This window comes from Platalea leucorodia (assembly GCF_965183815.1).
Source record: "Platalea leucorodia genome assembly, chromosome: 5".
Classification (NCBI taxonomy): domain Eukaryota; kingdom Metazoa; phylum Chordata; class Aves; order Pelecaniformes; family Threskiornithidae; genus Platalea; species Platalea leucorodia.
Genome location: NC_138827.1, coordinates 48,271,082 through 48,294,752, shown reverse-complemented (window position 1 = coordinate 48,294,752; position 23,671 = coordinate 48,271,082). Strand labels below are relative to the sequence as shown.

Sequence of the window (23,671 nt, the reverse complement as noted above, 5' to 3'; positions counted from 1 at the left end):
CAAAATCTCCGTCTCATCCTGCACAGAGGCGTTGCAGCTTGCCTGTTCTTATCAGGCGCGGTCGCATTTGATGCATCCCATGTGCATGCCGCCAGTCCCAGCACACAGCTCCTCTGCGCCTGGCAAGCTGGGCGCAGTGCGTGCCTTACCTACGCATGGGCTTTCCCAGCCTTTTGGCCCAAAGAACTGTTGGTTCACAGGCACGTCGCGGTCCTGTGCTCACGGTACTGCCTGCCTTGGCATGGTGCAGCACTTCCAACGCTGGAAGTCACGCTTGTCTTCCTGATAAAAAAGCGCCAGAAGGAAATAAAGGAGAGGAGAGATGTTCCTGGCTGCGGTCTGCTCCTCGTGCTCCCGCAGGACCCGAGCACTGAGCTCTGGGCGCCGCTTACCCCACAAAGGGCATGCGGGCACCAGGTGCTGCCTTTTCTGCTCCTTCTGCTCCCTGCTTTCCGTGCCCATCCGTGGAGCAGCTCGGCAGCCATCCAGGAAAGAGCCACGTCCCTCTCCGGTTCCCTTTCCTGCACAGCCCACGGGCGGCTGTGAGTCATCTGAGGGCACCGGCGTCGGTGCCATTTCCTTGTGTGGTTCAGTAAAGCGAAATCCTCGTCCCCTGCATGGTGCCGCTGTTTGCCGTTCCTCCCAATTACTGCTATTAGGATCCCAGCAAGGTTTCTCAGGCTTCCCTCCTGTGGGTTACGCCTGATCTCCTGTACATTGCTGAGATTTACTTTCATTCCCTGTGTTTTCAGCAGCAGAAATTGCAAGGTATGTGGTTCCCCCTCAAGTCGTTAATTCTTGGAGCTGTGGAGCCTGTGCTGATTGAATTCAAGCTCAGCTGTCATTTTGTAATAAGTTAATTCTTCATCAAGAGAACAGTACCACTCCTCCCCCCAAAGTGCTGGGAAAGCCTTCACTAGTCTGCCATGTCTTTCATTAGCCTGAAGCTGACCTTGGGTTAAAGTCTAACTCTGAAGGTATTTTATTAGTGGCTGTGCCAGCCAGCTGCGAGGCGGAGCCGCCACAGGGTGCGGAGGGAGGTAGGCACCAGCTTCCAGGGACTGGGCCAGCCCTGCGCTTGCAGTTTCATTCCCGTGATGAAGTGGGCTGCAGGAGCCGCAGGAGAGCTGCAGGGGCATCATCGCAGGCAGAGGTCAGAGCCTGGGCTGCTCACGTCGCAGGGTCCTTGCCAGCCAGCCCTCCGTGTTCAGCAGAGGTGGCTCCATGGGATCCGGCTTTTAGCTGCTGACAGTCTCATGTCCTTTCTGTATAAACACAAAGAAATACAGTTTTCTGGCAAAAAATACATCCCCTTCTATGCTTTTTCCTATAGCAGACTTTTTTCCCCTGCCTACCGAGCTAGCAGAGTAGCAATGAGTTTTGTGGAAGTTGCTTTTTCCCTATTAATTGAATTCTCAGACCACTGCTCTTTCCCCAGTACAACCTTTTTTTTTTTTTTTTTCTAAGGAGGAGGGGGATAGAGGATGGAAGGGGACAGGAACAGCTCGATGCATTTAGGGGAACTTCCATTAAAAAATTTCCCGTTTATTTGTATTCTGCTAGCACAATCTGACTGTACAGCGTTCCAGTACCTGCCCTTCCTGATGGAGAGTGCTAGTGGGCGCACTTGAATCTGTACCTGCTGCAGTTTAGACGGGCTGGAATGAAATGAGGGCATTTTTATTCAGGTTAACCTCTTCCAAATGCTTGTGAATGTGGGGGGATGATGAATCCAGAAAGACATCATCTCCCTGATCTGCCTAACCTAGCATGAAGTGCGTGGTTACAAGTTTTCTTACACTTTTACCGTGTAGAAACAGCGTGATGGGGACGGATAACGTGTTTCTATGGGCGCTGAGTTTTCCCTGCTTTTCGCACATACCCATCACACTCAGATTCATACATAATTTTACTCTAAGCTGACAAGGTTACATGCACTCTCTATTAAGCAACATATGTTACTCTCTTCTCCAGAAAGGGCAAGTTTAATCCTCTGCCAGTGGGAATGTGTTGAGCAATGATGCATACACCACCTGGCATTATTTTCCATCTAAAGTTATTTAAATAGTGAACTCCGCATAAAAGCCAGGTGTTGAAAATAGACTCCCACTCACCTGGGGTCAATGGTAAGGCCCTTGTGCTCTGCCGAAATAGATGTTTCTTTTCTAATTGAGAAGATGAACATGTTTTTTTGTGGGCAGTGTAAAATTAAGGGGTAATCTTTATTCAGTTTTTAGCTGTTGGAGTTTACAAGTGATCTAACACTTCTTTTTCATTAGTGAGACCACCTTTACTTTTTTTCTTGAATAATTTCTTTTTTTTAACTTTGCCGTAGCTCAAATGTCCATTTTCAATCTTTGCTTAGAAATTTTAGTGGAGCACTTAGAGCTTCAGTCGGAGACTGTGAAGCTGTGCAAGTCCAGGATCAGAAGGGTTTCCCTGTTGCTCTTTCCATTTTCCGTGCCTTTCCCTGAAATTTTGTATCTCCCAGGATTGCCACATTGCTATAGCCAAGAATTAATACAATTAATTAACCCAAACTTGTAGGATTGTTACAGATATTTCAAAATCCAGAATTGTGCCCAAGATGGGCAAACTACCTGGGTTGAAAGTCAAGAAAGCCCTTCTGACCTTCTGACTTATTATTACTTATTTATAAGTAATACAGTGAAATGCTACATGGTGTGAAACAGAAGCAGAAAGAGTCACCTAAAATCAGAATGCTGTACCCAGAGAGCGCAGGGTGAATTTCTGTCACCCAGCTCCCTGCAGCCGGTTACAGAGGCACTGCTACGGCTCCCGTTGCGATGCATAGCAAAGCTCCTCCTGAGCCTCCCCATCCCCTCCCGGCAGCAGAGCGGGTCCCACGCTGGCAGCTTGGAGAAACCCCACTTTTGCTTGGCCGCACGCACGGTTTTGTATTGGCTCGGTGAGAAGCTTGTTAGCAGCGGTGGTGTGATTTTTAGCGCACCTTTGGGGATGCAGGGTATATTCCCAGCAACGGTTGTGTGGCATTGGTCCAGCCTCCCTGGAAGCGTGCAGGTTTTTTCTCTGGGTCAGCTGGTGCCCACTGGTTTTGGATGTGGCTGTGCAGATGGTCTCGGAGTCCCTTCAGTGGCATTTCCAACCCCACCATCGCATCTGCTCTCCTCCCAGCCACAGGGAAAGCTAAACCCCTAACGCTTTGCATCCCTCTTAAGCTTTCTCTCTCTGTTTCACAGCAGAAGGAGGGATGTTGACAAATGTGAGCACACCCAGGAGATCTCTGTGCCCAGGGCAGATAGAGAATAACTGAAAAATAACTCCAAGAGTTATTAACAATAACTCCAAGCCAGGGAGGTCCTGATCAGTCATACAGAGAGAGGTTTCCCATTCCTGTTAGTAAACAGGCTTGCAGGGCAGGCGTTAGCAAGGGCAGGTCCTGTTGACGTGCAGCACATTGGTGAGACTGAGACATCCAGCAGTCTTCAGGAACAAAAAGTCCATACTGGCATCTGTAGTCTGCCAATGAAAAGGATTTACCATTGCTTTGGAGAAGTCCGAGGAGGCAGCATAGGGCCAGCTACCCCCTCCCGTGCTGGGAAGAGCCAGGGTGCGCACAGGCCACCCAGCCCAGCCCCAAATACTGCTCCTGGGCTGGTGTCTCACCTGGTGCCTCGGGCTGACTGCGACCATCAGCCGCTGCCTTCCCAGGAGCTGCAGAGGCTTGCTGGGGTGTGCAAGGACTTGTGGTGATATGTGCCTTTCTCCTGCGGTAGCCAGCGAGCAGCACCCCGGCATGGCAGGGCACTGAGTGGGGCTGGTTGCGGCAGCTGCTGTCACTGCCAATGTGAACTGCTGCACCATGAGCTGGCAGGTCTGAGCACAGATTCTGCCCTGTACGGTTTTGGGTTCATCCCTTACAGTCTCTGTGGCTCAAATCTCACTTAGAGGAACTGCGCAAACCTGGTGCTTGCTTTGACCCTAGCCAGAGCTACTGCTTGGGGTGAAATCCCTCTGGTTTGCTGAATTAGCCTTGTGAACAAGGCAGAGCAAATTGCATGCTGCGGCTGTAAGCAGGGGTCTGGCAGCACACGAAGGGTGTGCTGGGCTCTGCAGAGCAGTATATTCTCCCTCTCGGTTTGGTCTGCTGCCCCTCTCTCCTGGGTACTTTTCCTCCCTTCCTGCACCTACTTGCCCAAACTCAAATTTGAAAGTCTGCAAAAATCAGCAATGCATCTCCTGGCCTTTGGGACTCAGCATGCCTGCCCCACGCAGCCCAGGGATGTGAGAGATGGCTTGGCTGCACTGCCATTTTATTGAATCCTCTTCCTCGCTAATTTGTTATTAAATTACAGTTAGTGTTTCATTAGAGCCCCAGTGGGCATGAGTTCATTAGCGTTTTATTGGTTAGAGCTGCACTTCGTTGCATAGGAAATGTATCCCAAAGAGCATCTGCACTGGTTGGAGTGATTGCGCTAACGAGCTCTGGTTGGGGCAGGATGTGCAATAGCTTTCTAAGCACATGGCTCAGGCTTGCAAAGGAGCTTGGCTCTCGTCTCGGTGTCGGGATAAAGGCCTGGATTTATGCAAAGGCTTAACAAATCTGGCCGGTCGACCCTTCTGAGAATTTGACTTCTTTGCTCCCGTCGGTTCCTGGAGTTTTGCCGTGAGCCGTCAGCACAAGAGGACTTTGGCTTCAGCGTAGCAGAGGCAAAACAACTTTCTCAATGGCACACCCCTCTGCCAGGCTCGGGGCGAGCCCGGGCAGAATCCCTTGCCTGCAGCTAGGGATTGTGGAAGCCTCTTGCAGGAGCTCTGTGTTGATTCTGTCCCTGAAACATATGCCGGGGCTGGTAGCATCTTTGCTGAAACATCCTGGCCAGTCTGCATTGCTGTCTTGGGGCTGTTACTCACCCAAAACCCAGGTTAAAAATAGTCTCTCTAACCCTGAGATATTTTTCAGGGTTGCTGTTTCTTCCAAGCCCACATTCATTAGCACTCGGGATGGCCCAGAATAGAAGCCCCACGGCTCCAGCAGCTAGGAAATGCAACTTGATGTTTATAATCAATGATCGTTAGGACCAATAAATCAGGCTATAGCTCCACAAGGTGCCGTGCAGTCGCTCTGGGTGCTGCAGAGAGCATCCAGCTCAGCCTGTGGCTCCTGGAAAAATCACATGCAGAGCTTCAGAAGGTGCTGGGTTAACTACTCCAAGGTAGCTGGGCTGGAGCTCATCTTTTCAGGGCTAAATCAAGGCATTTCTTTAGTGTTAGGTACCAAACACGCTGCTGTGATCTCAGTACTGGTCTGATGTCTTAGCAAGGCACGGAGAGGGGGCTCTTGGATGCAGTTTCACCTCTGCTTGTAGTGACAGGGAAGGGGAATATGAGAGATGGGACTTGGAAACCCACCCCAGTGGGCTCTTTGGTTGAGGGACTCTGGTGAGATCCTTCTCCATGAGGAATAAGCCCTGCAAGCTGGGGATTTTGAGGTTGGCTGTAGCCATGGTGGGAGCCTGAGCTCTGCTTTCTCCAGCCCATCACCATGGCTTCAGCCCCAGAGCGGGTGGGCTTGCACAGCTTGCCTGGTCTGTGCACTGGGGAGGGCAGAGCTGCATTCCCCCAGCTGTTTTCTGAGTCATCTGTATCTCCCATCCCCATCAGCAACTTTAAAATGGCTTTGAGGAATTGTATTTTCAGGTCTTTTATCATTCGATCGCAGGTCAGGGCCAGCAGCTTTTCCTGCCCGCTGGCTCTGGCTGCCAAAGTGAATACATCATGCAGTGCTGGAAATGTCACACGGAGGCTCGGCGCAGACTGGAGGCAGGGCTTTGCATCGGGGCGCCTGCCCTGTGCTCCCTCTGCAGAGAGACTGGCAAAATAATGAGAGAATTAATTAAATTCCTCTTCCTTGGGCATGTGAGGTGCAGGACGAGGGGCTTTTCTGGCTTTGTCCCCATGGCTGTGGACAGCACCCTCCATGTGAGACCAGCACACCGGGTACCTGATGTGGGTGCACTCATGGTAGACAGGTTATGGGACTCCCCAAAAGTCCCATAGCAGGAGGCTGCTCAGCCTAAACAGCTTATCTAGCCTATTCCCCTGCCAGCCCCCTCCCTGCTTGCAAGACTCTAAATGCAAAAGTGGCTGGATTTTGGGAGTCTCGTTCTCTCCCTGGGGCTGGGCCAGAGCTTTGTGTTTAGTCACTGATCTTTGGAAGTTCCTGTTGTTTTTTTTTCCTGTCCAGTGACTTCTAATCAGAGTGGGTAATTGCATTATCCCATCTCCCCTGGAGAGGTTCACAGAGTCCTCAGCAATCATGTTCAGTTTTATACCGAGCCCCTAAAAAACCCCACTCGAAATGAGGTTTCTTTTACCAGAGCTCAGCAATGGCCACAGGCCAGAGGGGCAAACCCAGCCAGGCTGTGGAGCCCTGGGGACTGGCAGGGCTGGGGAGATGGCAGTCCCTCTCCAGGGAGGTACGGTTCTTCGGAGGGGCAGAGCGGGTGCCTTTGAAACACAAGTTAACATTCCCAGCAGCATCCTGGGCTGAGCAAAGCGTTATCCCCATCCAGGGGCTGGATTGCTTCAGGGTGTGCTCCTCCGGATGCTGGGCATGGGGACACTGCGGGGCAAAAAGGCGCCCTGTCCTATCCAGGCATGGATGCACAGGCTGATGTGGGCATGTGTTTGCGTTTGGGGAGGCAAGTGGGGTAGGCGAAATCTTTCCTTGCCCCTCTCACCCCTTCCCATCGGAGCCTCTTCAGCCCTTCCTGGGGCTTTCCTGGCACAGGAAAGCTAATTCAGGTGTTTTCTTCTGTCCCCTGCAGTACGAGTTTAAAGCCAAGAACATCAAGAAGAAGAAAGTGAGTCTCATTGTGTCAGTGGATGGTGTGAAGGTCATTCTGAAGAAGAAGAAGAAGGTAGGCAGCACCGGTCCCTGCGGCAGCAGTGCCTCAGCAGCGACAGCCCTCCCCTCATGGTGCAGGGACATGCAGGGTCCTTGAATTTCTGGGAGACTCTGGTGGGCTGGGAGAGGGAGGGATGGGTTGGGACCAGCCACGGATGAGCCGTGTTCCTGAAGGATGGCAGAGCCAGTCCTGATCTGGGTGTAGAAGGGCCTTGAGGGTCCCTGTGGAAGGTGGTGTGGGACAGCACCAGCCCCAGAAGGATCTCACCCTTGGCAAAGGCTTGCAGGGGAGCAGCAGCAGAGCTGTGACAAGCACTTCCCAGGTGTGCCCAGGACTGTCTGCCCTGTTATTGATCTTAAGGGCAGCATCTGACGTACTCATTTTCAGCTTCTTTTGTTGCAGAAAAAAGAATGGGCCTGGGACGAGAACAAAATGCTTGTCATGCACGATCCCATCTACAGGTAAGCCGGCCCGCTGAAGGGACGGAGGCTTACGTGGCTCTACCGTGTCACTTGCCCTACACCACAGCGGCACTGTGCTGGGGACTGACCACAGAGAGCCGCCGCCGCCGCCATGCCCACAGCGGGCAGCTCCCCTCACTTGCTGTACTCTCCAAAAATCCCCAGCTCTTTTCCTCCATCTCACTGGCAGAAGCTAAGAGCATGGGGTATCCATGTCCCAGGGAAGCTGAATGGGAGCGGGGAAGGGCCACAGCCATACCAGGGAGGGGGCGGGCAGTGTGCTGGCTGGGGTAGGTGCCTGAGCAAGGTGGCCAGCTCTCCGAACGGGCAAGGCAGAGGAGTGAGGTTTGTTCTCCTCGGTCTCTGGGGGGCTCCTGGGCCACTGGCTCTGTCCCTGGGGGCTGAACAGCAAAAGGCCCGTGCTGCCTTTGCAAAATGCTTGCTGCTGCTGAGTCAGCAGGCTAATTTTCCCAGCTGAGGCAAAACCACTGCCAAAAAAAATTTGATGGGCTTTAGCAGGGACGTGCTGCAGAGGCTGGGCATCTGCCAGCACCCCATGCCCTGGGAAGCGCTGGCTGTGACCTTGGCAGTCTCCTGGGCATGTGGGTAATATGTATGCTGATACCCTCCCCTCCTTTCTGTCCTTGCAGGATATTCTATGTGTCGCACGACTCCCAGGACCTAAAGATCTTCAGCTACATTGCCAGGGATGGGTCTAGCAATGTCTTCAGGTGCAACGTCTTCAAATCCAAGAAGAAGGTAAAGGTGTTGGGATGCTCATCCTGCCATCAGGGGTCTCGGAGGGGCAGCTGGAGCAGGACCCCGTGGCACTGCACTGCAGCAGGCAGCCCCGAGCACTGCCATGATCGCAGCTCTGGTGCCTGCGGCTGTGCTCAGTCCCTGCAGCAGTGCACAGAGACCCCTGAGAGCTGTGCCGGGCTGGGGAGGGCACCAGGCAGGGGCAGCTAACGTTACGCTCCTCCTCTCCTTGCCTGCTGCAGAGCCAAGCCATGCGCATCGTCCGGACTGTGGGGCAGGCATTCGAGGTCTGCCACAAGCTGAGCCTGCAGCACACCCAGCAGAATGCAGACGGGCAGGAGGATGGAGACAGCGAGAGGAATGGGGATGACCTGGACGTCCCAGGTACTCTGTGAGGGCGGAGGCAGGGGCGGCGTGGGTGTCCCAGAGCCTGGCAGACACGGTCTGCAGAGTCACTGTCTTTCCACACTGCTTCTTGCTGTCTGGCACCTGTGGGGAATGGATTTGCACAACAATCATCTGGCCTGTGGCGCCTTGGGCTCAAGCTGGGATCTTGCCCAGCAAGGAGCCTTCACTAGGTGTTAGCCATCATCCTCGCAGACATCCCCCTTGCTGGGAGCCCATTAGCAGCGCCCAGGACTCTGCTGGGCGCCTAAATACTCTCCGTGCTCGGCTGCACACGCTGCAAACATTTCCTCGCTGCTTGCACAGAAGAGGCCCTAAGCACAGACCTTCCCTGCATCCCGAGGCGCTTGCGGGGCTGGGTCCGGCTCTCTGCCATGGACCCAGATCGTGGTCCATCGCCACCTCCACAGTTCCCTGCGCATACAAAGCCGTGCTCAGGTTCTTGCATCAAGCTCCCACAGCTGCAGGCAGCCCACGGTCTCCCCCTCCCTCCTCAGCCCTGTGGGCGGAGGGTGCAGGGATGCTCCTGGCGTCGCTCCAGGCTCTGCAGGGCCCTGGGGAGCTGCTGTGCTCCTTGGTGCCGGCAGCTGCGCTGGAGGGGAGACAGATGTTTTGCAAGTGGTTGGTCAAACACCTCCAGTGCCCGTTGGGATGCTGGCAGGTCCTGCTGCCTGTCTGTGTGTGGGCTGCCTGCCCCGTGCTGGGTGCTAGATCCCCCTCATCCCATCGGGAGCCGCCTGGGCTGTGCCGCGGTTTCCTGCCCGCCTCTGCGACTAGCGCTGTCGTGATGACCTAAGCTTTGGGCTGTCCTGGACCGGTCATTGTTTGTTTTTCCTTTGCACAATGTCCCGGCCACGATATGCAGTTCCCTGGGGATTTCTGAGCATCTGGGTTTTTTTTTCCCCATAATCTCTTGTTTACCTTTCTTTAGCTTTCTCTGTGTCTTCTGCTCTCGATGGCTCATTTCTCCCACATTAGGGGTTTTGGCTGCTGTTCCCCAGGTTTGGCATGCTGGGGCTGGGTGTGTTTTCAGATGCAAGCGCTGTCCCGGGCGGCATCAGGAAGCACAGCCATGTCACTCTCTACCTGCTTCCCCCCTGGAGCTGGAGGGTGGGTGGCATGGGGGCGGTGGGGACCGGTGGGCATCATTTGCTGTACCGTGGGTGCATCGTAGCAAGCTCCGGCTCCAAGCGGGCTGTGCTCTGCTCTGATGCTGCTCCTGCAGCCTGCCGCCTCACCGGTGTGGAGAGGGCAGCCACCTCGGCAGAGGAGACGGACATCGATGCCGTGGAGCTGCCGCTGCCCGGAGCCGACATCCTGGACTTCAGCCGCGGCGTGACCGACCTCGATGCTGTGGGCAAGGAGGCAAGCGCCTATGCCGATGCCAAGGTGCGTGGGTCCCTGCTCTCCGCGCTCAGGGCACAGCACAGTCCTGGCCCTGCAGCTCTGATGTGCATCCCAGGGGCCTGGGGATCAGGAGGGATTGTGCGGCATTCCCCGGCTCCTGGATCAAAGCCATCTGCCACCACAGGGCTGCCCTTTGGCTCGGGGCCCGGGGTGCTCCTGGAGAGTGCTGTGCCGAGGCTTAGCTATGTGCAGCCACACGGAAAGCATGTCTGGGGCAGAGCTGATAGGGATTTTTTTCCACTAAAAACAAAAAAAAAAGACATTTTTGATACAGTGAAAATTCCCATGGGAAACGTCAGCCTTTTCAGGAATTTTCTACAAAAGTATTTGGGCTTTTGTCAAAACTGAAAAAGCACAGTCTTTGAAGTTTTTCAGCACCGCCAGCAAAGCGTCTGTTTGCTTTGAGTGCAGCAGCTTCTTTCCTGGGTATTTGAGGGGCTGCTCTGTGCCACAGCCCATGTGTGCCTGGCAGTTCTCCATGGCGAGGGGCACGATATCACACTTCTGATGCTGGTGTTTTGCAGGGCTGCCTCCACCCTGAAGATATCCTGACAGCGTCGCCCAAGATGCTGCTGCCCTCATCTGCCCAGCTGCCTGACCTGGGAACACCCCTCTCTGCCCACCACCAAATGCAGCTTCTCCAGCAGCTCCTGCAGCAGCAGCAGCAGCAGACACAAGTGGCCGTGGCACAGGTTCTCCCCTCTGCTCTTTCCTGGGGGCAGTGGCAGGGCTGGGGTGCGATACTGAGCCCCTCGGTGCCGGGGCAACCCCTGCCTGGAGCAGGGCAGGCACGGGTGAGGACCCGACCTGAGCCAGGGCGGACCCTGACACCAGGGCGTGGGAGCAGGCCGGGCGGTGTCCTCTATCCTCCGTGGCACAGTGTGTCCCCGGCATGGTTCGCTGTGCCCTTGCTCCCAGCAATGGCTCCGTTAAGCCCTGATGGATTAGCGTTATGTCTGCATGCCACTGGTTTTCTTGGTCCCTTGGCCCCTGTGTTCTTGCAAATGCCTGGCCTCAGCATTTGCCCCTGCCAACTTGTTCTCCATGCAGGTATTTCTCATTTAAGCAGCTCTGGCCACTTTGTCCAACTCATTACCTTAGCTTTACTTGTTCCCTGAGCCTTCCCAGAGCCCACTGCAATTGCTTGACTTTCTTCCTGGCCTGAGCGATCAGCTCCAGCAGCCTTTCTGTACTTCCCTGTGGCTTTCCTCTTCATGCATCAGAAAATCAGTATTCGTCCTTCTGGCCGTGCTGCTGCCCCAAGAGCCTGCATGCCTTCTGGGGTCACGGACTTGGGAAGCTGCTTTCCCCTCTGGAAGAGGGACCTGCATCCTCAGGGGATCCTTTATGTCTGCCCAAGTGTAGTGTGGCTCCAAGCAAAGCTTGCCAGTGTCCCTCTGTGGAAGGGACTGCTCACCTTTGGTAGTTCCCAGTCTGTGTACCTGCAGAGCCTTGCAGTGGCAATTTCTTTTTCTTCCTACTTCCAGATAAAAAAATATCTGAAACAGTGTAATGCCATTTCTTGGCTGTCTCATGAGGTGGCATCCAGTAGCCTCATCCCCCTCTGTCCAAGGGCTGACACCCTGCCCTGGACCTCTGCCCACCACGGGATGGTTCTTGTCCCAGGAGCTGTCACTTAGCTGCTCTCTAATCCCTTCAGCATGCACTGTAGTGATTTGGTCTCGTTGTACTTTATTAATGAAAAAGTTGGGCCCTATCATGTCAAATACCTTTCAGATGACTGAATGCATTACATCAACACCTCTGTCAATGGCACTTGTTATCTTCTCTCAAAAAGTACTGAGTCAGTTTGTCTCTGAACACACGGTGATGGGCCCAGGCTTAATTCTTTACTAACAAAGCCAGGAGATCCACTGTGTTGTCCAGAATCTGTGCTCGGTCAATAGCTACAGGGACCATCCTGTAATTATCTTGGCCTCTAATTACTTGGCTGAGGATGAATTTAGTTCCCTTGTTGACCAGAGACTTGCTTTTGCAAGGTGTTTCCAGATACCTTGGAAAGTTCCTTTTCTTGAATCAAGGCCAGGAGTCCTTCCTGGGTTTTGTCTCCAGGGGGCTGGTGGCACGAGCCACTGCCCCTCAGCAAGGTGTTACCTTTGGGCTCTGCTCGCATCTTCTCCCAGCATCACCTGGGCCTTGCTGCAGGCACTTGTGATGGAGACAGCTATCTGGCTGCGAGGAAGGATGACCTTCAGGCTGACGCTGCCAGCACTGAGCTTTGGCACCCCCTTAGCGTTTAATTCCACCTCTGCTAGCTTGGCTCGGGGTCTCTGCTTCACCCACCATTGTTCAGCAGAGGGCCCCCGTCCCACCACGCTGCTGTGCCCCACTGTCCCGCCGCTGGCAGGAGGAGCAGGAGGTGACTCTGGCTCTCTGGCCTCCCACAGCAGTGGCAAAGCAAGTCCCAGCCCCTTGCCTGGCCTCCTGCCACCCCCCAAGCTCGCTGTGCTTCAACTCTGCCCCGCTGAGGGCACTGCCCTGCCACCTTGCTGGCTGCAATCAGGCAGCACAGGACAAAGCCGGCAGCACCTGCCTGTGGGCAGACCCGGCGCTGCCTCCTGGTACCCATCCAGGAGGGCAAGTGGTCCCCAGCTGTGCTGCTTTTGGGGCCCTGCAGCTGCAGTAGCAGCTCCTGGGTTTGGCAAGTTACGGAGAGCTCCCTCCCGCTTCCCCAAGGTCACTTTCTAGGCTGCAATGGTTTAATCCCAGTCAGCAACTAAGCACCACACAGCCGCTGGCTCACCCTCCCCCCCCCACAGTGGGATGGGGGAGAAAATTGGGGGGGGGGAAAAAGTAAAACCCGTGGGTTGAGATAAAGACAGTTTAATAGGACAGCGAAGGAAGAGAAAATAATAATGATGATAAAAGAATATACAAAAGAAGTGATGCACAATGCAGTTGCTCACCACCCACTGACCAATGCCCAGCCTGTCCCTGAACAGCAATCGCTGCCCCCCGGCCAGCTCCCCACAGTTTATATACTGGGCATGACATCATATGGTACAGAATATCCCTTTGGCCGGTCTGGGTCAGCTGTGCTGGCTGTGCTCCCTCCCAGCTTCTTGTGCACCTGGCAGAGCCTGGGAAGCTGGAAAGTCCTTGACTTAGTGTAAGCACTACTTAGCAACAACTAAAACATCAGTGTGTTATCAGCGTTATTCTCATACCACATCCAAAACACAGCACTATGCCAGCTACTAGGAAGAAAATTAACTCTATCCCAGCCAAAACCGGACATAGGCCAAGGTAAAACTGCCTTTTTTGTTGTTTTTAGGTTTTGGGGTTTTTGGTGTTTTTTTCTTTGTTTTGTTTTCGTTTGTTTTTTTTTTTGTTTTGCGGGTTTGTTTTTTTTTGCATTAAATCCATGCTTTCCTGGTTCCTCATGAGCCTGGCTGGCTCAGTCCTTGCTGGAGAGAGGAGCACTTGTAGGAGCCATGGGTGGGTGGCAGAAGGGGATGCTGAGCCAGTGTGCCTCCCAGGTGGCTCTGCACAGCTGTCCCCTTGTCTGGAGTACGCTCCTGGGGCTCTCCTTGCTCGAGCTCAGAGCAGAGAACTGCCCCTGCTGCCCCTGGGCAAGGGCTCCTGACTGGTCTCGCCCAGCAGCATCCCACCCTCTCTGGGACACGGTGCTGGTGATACAGGTGCTTGCGTATGGGTAGTTATGCCAAAATCAATGGAATTCTTGCTCATAGACTCCCACCGGCTAACGTCCAGGCATTGCTTCCCAGGGCCAGAATGAGCAGCCAGCTAGTGTGCCCAGAGCCACCGTGTCTCAGCAGCGCTCTGCCATCTGTGTTGCTCCAGGCGTGTCGTGCCTGTCGCAGCCGGAGCTGCCTGCAGCTTTGGGGCAGCTCTGATGCTCCAGCCCCTGCTAGCGACAGATGCCGCTGGCAGGACCCTGCCTTGTGCAAAACACTGTCTCTGGGAAACCTGCCCGGAAAGACAGCTCAGCCAGGGCTGGCTCGCGGTGCCTGGCTGCACCCTCGTGCACCCACAGCACCATCCAGTCAGTCAAGCGTGTCTTCTCTTCTGCATCCATCTGGCTTCCTCCTGGTCTGCCCTTTCCTCATGCATTCATGGCACATGTGCGTGACTGACGGTTTGGTCAGCACTGCCTCACTTTGCCTCGGGCTTTTCCATCAGAGAGACCGGAGACCATGTGCTGGATTTGCTGAGCGTGCCCTGGTGTGACACTGCTGCCTGCCCCCACTCTCCTCATCACGTCTGCGGGTACCCGCAGGGAATGGCTTCATCAAGTCATTTGGTGGGATGCTGGTGAGCCCTGGTAGAGGAGCAGAGATAGCTGGAGTTGAAGCTCTCAGCCCTCGAGCAGCACCTCCCACACGCTCACCCACTCTCTCCTGTCACGCAGGTCCACTTGCTGAAGGACCAGCTGGCCGCGGAGGCGGCGGCGCGGCTGGAGGCCCAGGCTCGCGTGCACCAGCTCCTGCTCCAGAACAAGGACTTGCTGCAGCACATCTCGCTCCTGGTCAAACAGGTGCAGGAGCTGGAGCTGAAGCTGGCGGGGAACACCACTAGTAAGCACTCCTGCCCCTTCCTCTCTCCTCATAGCTAGCCGGGTCTGTGGAAGACTTGTGTGGGTGTTTCTTATTAAGTTTTTGTGCATTTCCAGTGGTTTTGTGCAGGGGAATATTAGTGCCCTTCTGGCCTGGCTTGCGCGTGTGTGGCAGGGTGCTTGCACGCAGCGTGGGAGGGGGCATGGGGAGGGCTGTATGGACAGGCAGTCATGTACATCTATCAATCAGCTATATGTCCGCTTTCCCCAGTGGCTGCATGGTCTAGGCCAGCTGCTTACCTGCCCAAGAGCCCATCCTTGACCTTCCTCTCCAGCAGACGTGGCCATCAGCTCCCCAAAGTAGTTGGGGTGGGAGATAGATAACTTTTTATCCTGCAAAACTGGCACTTTGCTGGCCAGCAGCAGCTTCTGGCACCAGTGGCACCAAGTGACCCCCTCTAAACGGTGGTGTTGGGGAGGTTGACACCCAAATGGCCCCGGATCGTCCTCCTCTGGCCAGTCTGCAGGCAGCCATGGTGGCCGGGGGATGCCCAGGCAAGCCAGGGTGGCAGTGTCTGCCTCTCAGCCGTGCCCTTCTCTTGCAGCAGGCTCCCAGGACAGTCTGCTGGAGATCACATTCCGCTCCAACGTCCTCCCCGTCCTCTGCGACCCGACCACCCCGCAGCCCGAGGACACCCACCCACCGCCACTGGGCCCCAGCTCAGGCTTCCCCAGCGCCCTGGGCAGCCCCATAGGTAGGAACGACTGTCTGGTGAAGCTGGAGTGTTACCGCTTTCTGCCGGACTCGGGGCCGCCCGCCCCAGAGCCGGCGCTGGGCAGCCTGGAGCTCATCAAGTTCCGCGAGTCGGGCATTGCCTCCGAGTACGAGTCCAACACGGACGAGAGCGAGGAGCGCGACTCCTGGTCCCAGGAGGAACCGCCGCACCTGCTCCACGTCCAGCCCAGGCAGGACCTGGGTGACAGCCTGGAGGACGAGATCGCGGTGTAGGGGTCGGCAGAAGGTGGTGTGGAGCAGCCGGGACCCGCCGGAGCTGGGTTGGGCCCTGGCCGTAGCCCCCTGGCCCTGGCAGGGACAGGACAGCCCAGAGAGAGAGAGGGCGGAGGAGGGAGCGCAAGGCTTGCAGCATACAGCTGGGAGGCGTACGGAGGTGAGGATGGAGCCGTGCCGAGGGGGTGCGCTGGGCATGCTGTGCTCCAGCATGCTTGGGCTTGTGTGCTGAGCTGGAGTGTCCCCGCTTCGCATCGGATGGCGAGCTGACAGCTGCTTGTGTTACCCCCTGGTCCCCGTCCCCCTGCAAGCTGTGTTTTGAGGTCAGGCAGAGGCAAAGGACTCCCTGCCTGATGAGCCATTGCTGCCGGTGCTGCTGCAGGGGGGAGCCGTAAAGCAGGTGAAGATTTTTGCTGGGGGAATGAGAGAGCAAGCACGGGGCAGTGAGTGGGGACAAGAGCAACCGAGGACCCAGCATGGGGCAACGAGCAGGGACAGAGCCACTGGCAGGGGATCTGGCTCTCTGTGTGGTGGAGAGGGTGGGAGATGAGGCCAGGGCTGTGCTAGTGCGGTGGTTAGGGTTGGTGACAGTACACTGTTGGGGTGGGTGTGCGAGTGAGAGGTGAGACAGCAGAAGGACGGACAGTGGGGACAAGCCTGGGAAGGAGTTGAAGGGGTGAGACGAGGTTGCACAGGGTGGCCAGGCGCAGGCAGCTCTTGGCAGAGTGCTGGTGTTTGTGGCACTTCCAGGGCAGGGTTTGTCCCTGCCTGAGGCAGGTGGAGGGTGCGCGGGCACTGCCCACTCCTCTCCCAGGCTGTGGAGCGGAGAGGAAGGCACGGCTCAGCGAGGAGCAGGGAGCCAGGGCACACAGCACAGGGCTGTGAGGTATCCTTCCCTCGTTGCCTGGTCCTTGGGCTCCTCGGCATGGCTGCCAGGTTTCAAAGCCTTTCTGGTGCTCTCAAGTCATGTTTTCAAGCACTTCCTGCACCCACCATTACCACAAACTCCTTGCTTTGCTTTATAGACAAACCCGCCCATTTCCAAACAGTTGCTTGCCCCCAGACCAGGGCTGGGGGATGCAGTGCTGGCATTGGCTGTGTGCAAGGATGGGTGCGCTTGCTGCCCCTTGATGGGGAGCGAACTGCTGGTGTCTGCAGGTGGGCTCCTTCACATCTCTGGTTTGCACCCTCCAGAAAAGTGAATCCAAGATCTCAGGATCCCCCACCAGACCCTGAGATGCCCATGGCTGAGGCATCTGTGGGAGCCTCCAAGGGATCCAGAGCTTGTCTCTTTTCTGCAAGCACATCTATCAGCTGCCTGTTGTTGCAGCCTCTAAGAGGCCACAGCTGAAGGGGTGTGAGCCAGAGTCCTGATGTCCCCCCTGTTCCTTGTGGAAACACTCAGTGAGGTGGGGATTGGCACAGTTGTCTTCCCATCCACCCTCCTATCCTGCTTCTGCTTTGCTTTGTTGCTTCCCTCTGCTCTTGCCCTCACCAGCTCTGTCTCTGCTAGATCTGCCTGTACCTAACCCCTAGCTGAGCGTCTCCCAGGCACGGGCTCTTGCTTTCCTCCAGGGCTTAGCCCTCCTGCTGAGGAAGGTCCATCGCTTCATTCTGCGCCGGTCCCCTTGGGACTGAGGGCTGCTGAGGTGAGACCCCCGGGGTCAGTACGAGCTGTGCTATGCACCCTCCACCACAGGAGGAGGCTGGACACTGTGAGGAGCTAGAGAGTCCCAGTGGGAAGGAAGGCCATGTTTCAGGGTCCCCAGCAGTGGTCTCGTAGCCAGGGGAGGCCCTGCACCAGCCACAGAGGGGGCAGAGTGGGAGCGGGTGCTGGCTGGGACCCGAGTGCTCCTGTCCTCTGGCCACCAATACTTCTGTATGCCCTGTCCTGCACCGCTGTGGGCACAGCGGTGTGCCAGCCCCTCTGCTGGGGACCCCAACATCCCACTGCCAGCTCGCAGCAGTTGGAGGTGAAAGCATGGGGTGGGAGGCTGGTCCCGCCAGGAGGGAGAGACGGGGATGGCAGCATGCACAGGACACAGCACAGGCAGGGTAGGGATGCGTGGGTGAGCTTGGAGAGGGATTTCCATGTGGGGAGACAGATCATGCAGGAGCGGGGATAGCAGGAGCTCAGCTATACATGCAGAGGAGGCGAAGGGAGAGCCTGAGAGGAGCAGCAGCAGGCAGGAGGTCTCTTCCAGGCTGGGCTGCCTCAGAAAGCAGGCAGGGCTGAGCCACCTCCCCAGGCCACTGCTCCTGCCTGTCCCTGCTGCACACGTGCAGCCCAGGCGGTGCCCTGCAAGGAGCTGTCGGGACCAGCTGTGGGCTCGGGCTCGGGCTCCTGCGTGGCACTCTGCCTGCAGGGGACGGTGGTGGGTGCTCCACGGGCTGAGGGGGTGCTGCCAGAGCCAGGTGGGACCCTGCCAGCACCCTGCCGCACCGCGAGTGTACATGTGTAAATGATCCTCCTAACTCAGTGCTGCCTCCAAGATGCCTCTCTAGCCTCTCACTTTTGTTATGGACCTTGACTGGGAATTTATAGCTATATTTTTTGTCCTTTCTTTTCCTACAACTGTGGTGTTACTAACTGTTGACTCAATCTATCTGGGAAACCAATCTGTCAATGTAAGTGCACTTAACCCTTGGGTGTTGTCATTGGTCGACTGGCTTTTGCTAAATAAATCTTTCTATTTCTCAAGGCTTTCTGTTGTCTCTTCCTTCTCGCTGACTCTCTCTCTTCCTATACTTCTCTCCCCCTCCATGCTGGGAGCCAGCAGTGATGGTGGCATCCCTTGGCCTTGCATAGACCCCCTCCAACCTAAGCATCATCCCCTGCGGGACCCTTGCTTGCGGTGCCAGCCACAGGCCGCCCATGAAAGCGAGGTGCCCCGAATGTTGCTGAGGGTAGAGGGGTTTCAGCCTTCCCCTTCAGCCAGTGCACAGCACAGGCTCGTCTCGGGGCTGACCTGACAGCTCAAGGGTGCCGGGGGGTTCCCAGCATCTGCAGTGTGCACCACAGAGATGCGGAGATGCTAAGCGGCGCTTTCAGGGGCTCGGGAGATTTTTGGTTGCTGGGGAAGGAAAAGTCGGGAAGAGCCTCTCTTAAAGGATGGCAGAACTGTTGTGTAGGGAAGAGCAGCAGGCTGACAGGGCCGGCTGCTCATAAAACAATTTATTCTGCTGCTGGCAGGAGCGATGGAGCAGTGCCCTCCCGCGGCGGCTGCCTGGCTGGCAGGGCTACAAGGGTGCCCGGGGGGCTGCAGCCTCCTGCTCCTTGCGCTCCTTCTCCCACAGGGCCTTGAGCCTGCGGTAGTACACCTTGCAGCTGTAGCCCTCCTGGGAGCTGTGCTGGATGTGGGTCTTGACTGACCACAGCGTGGGGAAGATGCGGCAGCATGACATGCACTGGTAGCCACGCTGGGGCACTGGCTGCCGCTGGGAAGCGGTGAGGATGTCCCGGACCGTGATGCTGGCTCCGCCGCTGGCCGGCCTGTCCCTCTCGGGGGGCTGGTCCAAGGAGCCAGAGGAGGAGCAGACGATCTCCGAGAGGTCATCGGGCTCCTCAGGGTCCCAGTTGCTGGCAGCCAGGCTGGAGGAGAGGCTGCCCAGGTGCTGCTGGGCGGCTCCTTTGGTACACATGAAGTAGCTGTAGGGCGAGAACCAGGGCCGGTAGATGGTGCAGGTGTGGGCAGGGAGCTCGCTGCCTGGCGCAGCTGAGGGGCCACAGGCTGTGGAGGAAAGGGTCTGCAATGAGTTGGGGGTCTCTGCAAGAGCCCGGCCGCCCCCCCCCCAGGGTTGGCAGTGGTGCTGGGGACCCTTCCTCTGGTGCTCCCAGGGGCAGCACCCACAGCTTTGAGAATTCCTGCTGGGAAGACATAGGGGAGAAACTGGTGTAGCTCAGAGGTGCGGTATGACTGCAGGACCCCCCCAGGTCCCCAGAAAGCACCCACTGCCATGGGTGTTCCCAGTCCCCTTTTCCCACCCGCGCAGGAGGATATGCCCAGCTAAACCCCTCCACAGCCTGTCTGCCCGCAGGCCCTCGCTGTGCCGCAGGAGGCTGAGCGGTGCCGTGGCCATGCCCAGGAGGTACAAGGGGGAGCCCTCCCCACAGGCAGTGCCGGCTGCCTGCACCCCCTGCCTGGCCACAGCTGGCAGGCACCAGGCTCACCAGGCAGGCTGGCAGGGCCCCAGCGGCATGGGGCCTCCGGGCTTCTTGTCCTGGTGCCACGGGGCACAGCCCCAATGGAGACAGTGGGAAGGACGAAGCTCTCCATCACCCTCGCGTAGCCGGTGTGTGGCTCCTGCGCCATGATACCAGTGCCGTCATCGGCTGACGTCACAAAGGGCTGATGTCACATGTGTGTACAGTGCACAGCAGGATGCTCCTGGGCAGTGGGCTCGGCCCCCAGGGTCTCTGGGGAGTGTGGCCAGTGCAAGGGAACAGCCAGCCTGGGCTGGAGAGGGAGCCTTGCTGGGGTGGGCAGTGCAGAGCCCAGGCTGGAGGTGCCCCCGGAGAACCCCCGCTGCTCCATGGGTGCCTGGCTGATAGGGGCCCCACGTAAGTCCCATCTCCGTGGGCAGTGTGGCAGGTCTGGGCAGGGGGTTGGCAGTGCGCCTCGCCCAGCAGCGTGGAAGGGACAAGCCCACTCTCCCCTTGCCATTCCCTTGGTAAATCCTCTCTCTCTCTCTTTCTTTCCACAACCTGCTTCCCAAGTCGCTCGGTGTCAGGTAAGAGACGCTCTCGGTGTGTTGGCTACGCCAGCGTGGAGCCCTGGGCTCACTGCTACCCCGTCTCGCCCCATGCTGTCCCCACTGCATGCACTGCCCTGCGCAGCCCTGGCATGGCCTGGCTGCCCACAGCCTCTGCAGGGCTGCAGGAGCAGCCTCCCTGTCCCCCGAATTGTGTCCCCCGTGCTGCTGGGTTGGGAGCTGGTGGGCAGCTCTGGGACATGCTATCCCTGCCAGGGTCCCTCCTTCAGCCCGGCTCACGCCCCCTCTCTGTTCCCTTTCCCCCTCCAGTGGACCAGAGCATGTTTGAGAACGCCAGTGCCAGCACAGCACCCACCCCACGGCCACAGCACATCTCTGCTGTGGCGGGCGCCCCACTGCAGCCCTCCCGCCCCGCCGGCAGCCAGCACCTCCGCAACCTGGGCAAGGCCGTGGGGGCGAAGGTGAACGACCTCCTGCGCCGCAAGGAGCCAGCCGGCCTCCCCAGCGTGGGGGTGATGGAGGTGAACGCCAGCGCCGGGGCCATGCTGGGCACAGGACAGCCAGCCAGCGAGGATGGGTGAGTGTCTCTGTGGCGTGCACCCTGCAGCGGGGCCATGGGGACAGGCTGGAGGGGCCCTGGCGTGGGGCTGCATGTCACTGCTCCTCTGTGCTTGCAGGGCTGTGGGGCTGGACACCTTCCCCCGGCTGGACCCCCCGCCCCCTGTCACCAAGAAGCGGACGCCACGTGCCCTGAAGACCCCGCAGGACATGCTCATCGCGCCGCAGCCGGGAGGGACCAGCCCAAGGAGCAGCACGGAGGAGCCCCCCGAACTGCCCGCAGCCCACCCCGACCCCGCAGAGGAGTGGCCGGGGACCAGGGACCCATCCCCTCCAGAATGCCCTGGGGTCCCCAGCATGACTGGCACCCCAGAGCCGAGTGGGGAGCAGCCCACCACTGCCCTCCCCGTGCCCGACCTCATCCATAAGGGCAGCCTGGAGAGCCAGTGGAGAGCAGGCGAGAGGGCTACCGAGACCTCAGCCTGCACAGAGAAGCCCTCCCGGAGACCAGGGCTGGAGCGTGAGCTGCCGGGGAGCACAGGGCGGCCGGAGCCATGCACCCCTGGCCGGGAGGTGGAGGGGCCTCATCCTGACCTGCTGTCCTTCGAGTAGCAGTGGCGGAGCTGTGATGGGGGCACTGTGGGGGCTGGCTCTCCCAAACACATCTCTCACTGCCACTTGCCATTTTTGGGGTCATTATTTTGGAGAGGGGATAGCCCCAGCGTGGCAGGAGCCATTGCTTACCCCAGCATGGGGTGTGGGGAGCCATGACACCCCATTTCTCCCCAGATTCCCAGGAGGGGCACAGCCTGTCCTGCCACAGCTTCTGCAGCCCCATCCCGGGCCTATTCACCCATCATTGCAAAGCTCCCATCCTGCCAAGGTGCCACCATCCTGTCTGCAGCCAGGGGCCACGCTGAGCTGGGGACCGAGGGTGGGCTTGCTCAGCAGCCTGGGTCCTCGTGCACGGATGGGTGCAGAAACGCCAGCCTGCCCCCAACCCAGTCAGCTGTGCTGGGCCAAGTGTCCCCCACATCTGGGCTGGCTGCTCCAGCCTGGAGCATGTCCGAGCTTATATCATGTGCTCGCTGAGATACCCCATCCCGGTGTGCCAGCAGGTTCACCCAGCCCTCGTGCCCAGTGCCTGGGAGCCAGGATGGCAGATGCCCCCAAGGCCTTCTCCAGGTGCCAGCCCCTTGACGTTAGTCGTCTCAGTGCCATCTCTCTTTGCAGTGGAGCCCCAGCTGCAGGAGACCCGCTCGTGGCATGGGCTCTGGCAGGGAGCAGGGCTGGATGCCTGGGGCCGCATGGCTGCTGGCCAGCGGGCTCTGGCGGTGCGTCGAGCTCCCCGTGAGACCTCCTTCCAGCTTTCACTTGTTTCCTGGTCTCGCCCCAGCCACCACGGACCAGACGGACCTGCCCAGGCAGGCAGCCCACTCCATGTGGGCCAGCGCCACCGCTCTCCATTATTTCCTGGGACGGTGACGTCTTCACGAGACTGGGACACAAGCAGCCATGTGGTCCTCTAATACTGCTCTATGATTGTTTCCCCATGAATTACAGGAGAGGTTAGCCAGCCTGTGCGCCCCTGGGCCGGTACAAGGAAGCAGCTGCGAGATGGCACTTTGCTTAGAGCTTTTACGTGCATCCTCACCGCAAAGGTGGTTTTGAGAGGAGAGGCTCCAAAGACCAGCTTTGGGCTGGAGAAGGCTAGGGGCTCATGGATGTGGCACCTCTGCTTGCAGCTGCTCCTGGGCCACACAGGGCAGTTGGGCTGAAGAAATGTCTTCCACCGCGTTGTGCTGCTGCTGAAGGAGGGAGGCCGCGGGCCTGAGCGCTCCCTTTGCCCTGGGAGCAGCCACCGGGCCTCCTTGCCCGTCGGCGGGGCGGGTGCCGGGGCTCTGCAGCGCTCGGGAGGCCCCGCGCCAGAGCCGAGGAGACGCCAGAGCGGTGCAGGGCCCGTGGCCGGCTGGCGGCCGGTGCTGAGGTGTGACACACCCTGTGTATAATGCGATGATGCTGTGCACGGCTGATGCCACCCCACAAACGGAAATCTATATGAGTATATATTATATACGTGCGTATGCTGTCTAGACCTACACTGCATTGTATATGTTGATGGAAACAAGGGCTTGTAGCCCCTCTTTGAGGAACCAGCGTCTTCCAACCCTGCCGATCACAAGGGAATCTCACTGCTGGTCCAGTCCCTCTATTTATGTTGTCTAGGGTGTGTATGTAGTTTGGGACAAAAAATGCAGATTGCACAATAAATTTTTGTTTTCTTTTTTACCGACTGACACGTAGCAGTCCCTTGATGGGAGGGGACCGCCTGCGCCAGCTCGGCGTAGCCCCGAAGCCCCCCGATGAGGCCGGGGACCTGCTGGACGCTGCTGCGTGGGGGCTGCAGGGCAGAGGGCCGAGGCGGCGGCCCCGTGCAGCTGAGGGCGCCGGGGAAAGCCGCCCTCCAGCCCCGGGCTTGCTGGGGTGATCGCCCAGGACGACGGGGGCTGCCGTGTTAAAGCCATGGGGTTAAGGGAAACATCCCCAAAAAGCGCTGCCGGAGGCCTGACACCTGCAAAGGGCACCCCCGTCCCGGGAACCGGGCCCGGTGGCACGGCCACGGGGCGCTGGGGGAGGCTGGGGGAGTTCGGCGGTGCCCGGGCTGAGGGGGTGACATGGCCGCCTTGCTGTGCTTGGGCCTGAGGGGACGGGACCCCCGGTCGGTGCCCGGGCCGAGGGGAGGGGACCCCGGGAGCGCTGAGAGGACAGGCCCCGGTCGGTGCTTGGGCTGAGGGGCCGGGCCCCCGCCGCCGCCCGGGCCGAGGGGCCGGGAGCCCCGCGCCAGGCCCGCCCCGCCGCCGGCTCCGCCCCGCGCCGCGGGAGGGGAGGGGCCGCCGGGCGGTGCCGCCCCGCCCCGTTTCCGGTGTCA

The 23,671-nt window shown here is 58.1% G+C and overlaps 2 protein-coding genes across 5 annotated transcripts in view; one reads left to right on the top strand and one right to left on the bottom strand.

Moving 5' to 3' along the window:
- NOS1AP (nitric oxide synthase 1 adaptor protein) overlaps positions 1-23,035 on the top strand; it is a 49,491-nt gene extending 26,456 nt beyond the window's left edge. The window contains exons 3-12 of one of the 4 annotated variants that reach the window (XM_082314653.1): positions 6,813-6,905; positions 7,296-7,354; positions 8,005-8,113; positions 8,356-8,497; positions 9,744-9,907; positions 10,450-10,617; positions 14,319-14,484; positions 15,068-15,217; positions 20,494-20,761; positions 20,862-23,035. In XM_082314653.1, coding sequence (XP_082170779.1) covers positions 6,813-6,905; positions 7,296-7,354; positions 8,005-8,113; positions 8,356-8,497; positions 9,744-9,907; positions 10,450-10,617; positions 14,319-14,484; positions 15,068-15,217; positions 20,494-20,761; positions 20,862-21,354 — 1,812 coding nt within the window. In that variant the 3' untranslated portion in view covers positions 21,355-23,035. Of the gene's footprint in view, positions 1-6,812; positions 6,906-7,280; positions 7,355-8,004; positions 8,114-8,355; positions 8,498-9,743; positions 9,908-10,449; positions 10,618-14,318; positions 14,485-15,067; positions 15,976-20,493; positions 20,762-20,861 lie in introns of those variants that run through there. The other 3 variants (XM_082314652.1, XM_082314655.1, XM_082314654.1) reach the window with 3 other exon arrangements.
- Positions 18,549-19,671, bottom strand: SPATA46 (spermatogenesis associated 46; the record flags this gene model as incomplete). Its single annotated transcript, XM_082313427.1, has 2 exons — positions 18,549-19,339; positions 19,643-19,671. The coding sequence occupies 2 exons, from the start codon at positions 19,669-19,671 to the stop codon at positions 18,712-18,714; spliced, it is 657 nt and encodes a 218-aa protein (XP_082169553.1). The 3' UTR covers positions 18,549-18,711.
- Positions 23,036-23,671: the final 636 nt, after the last annotated feature.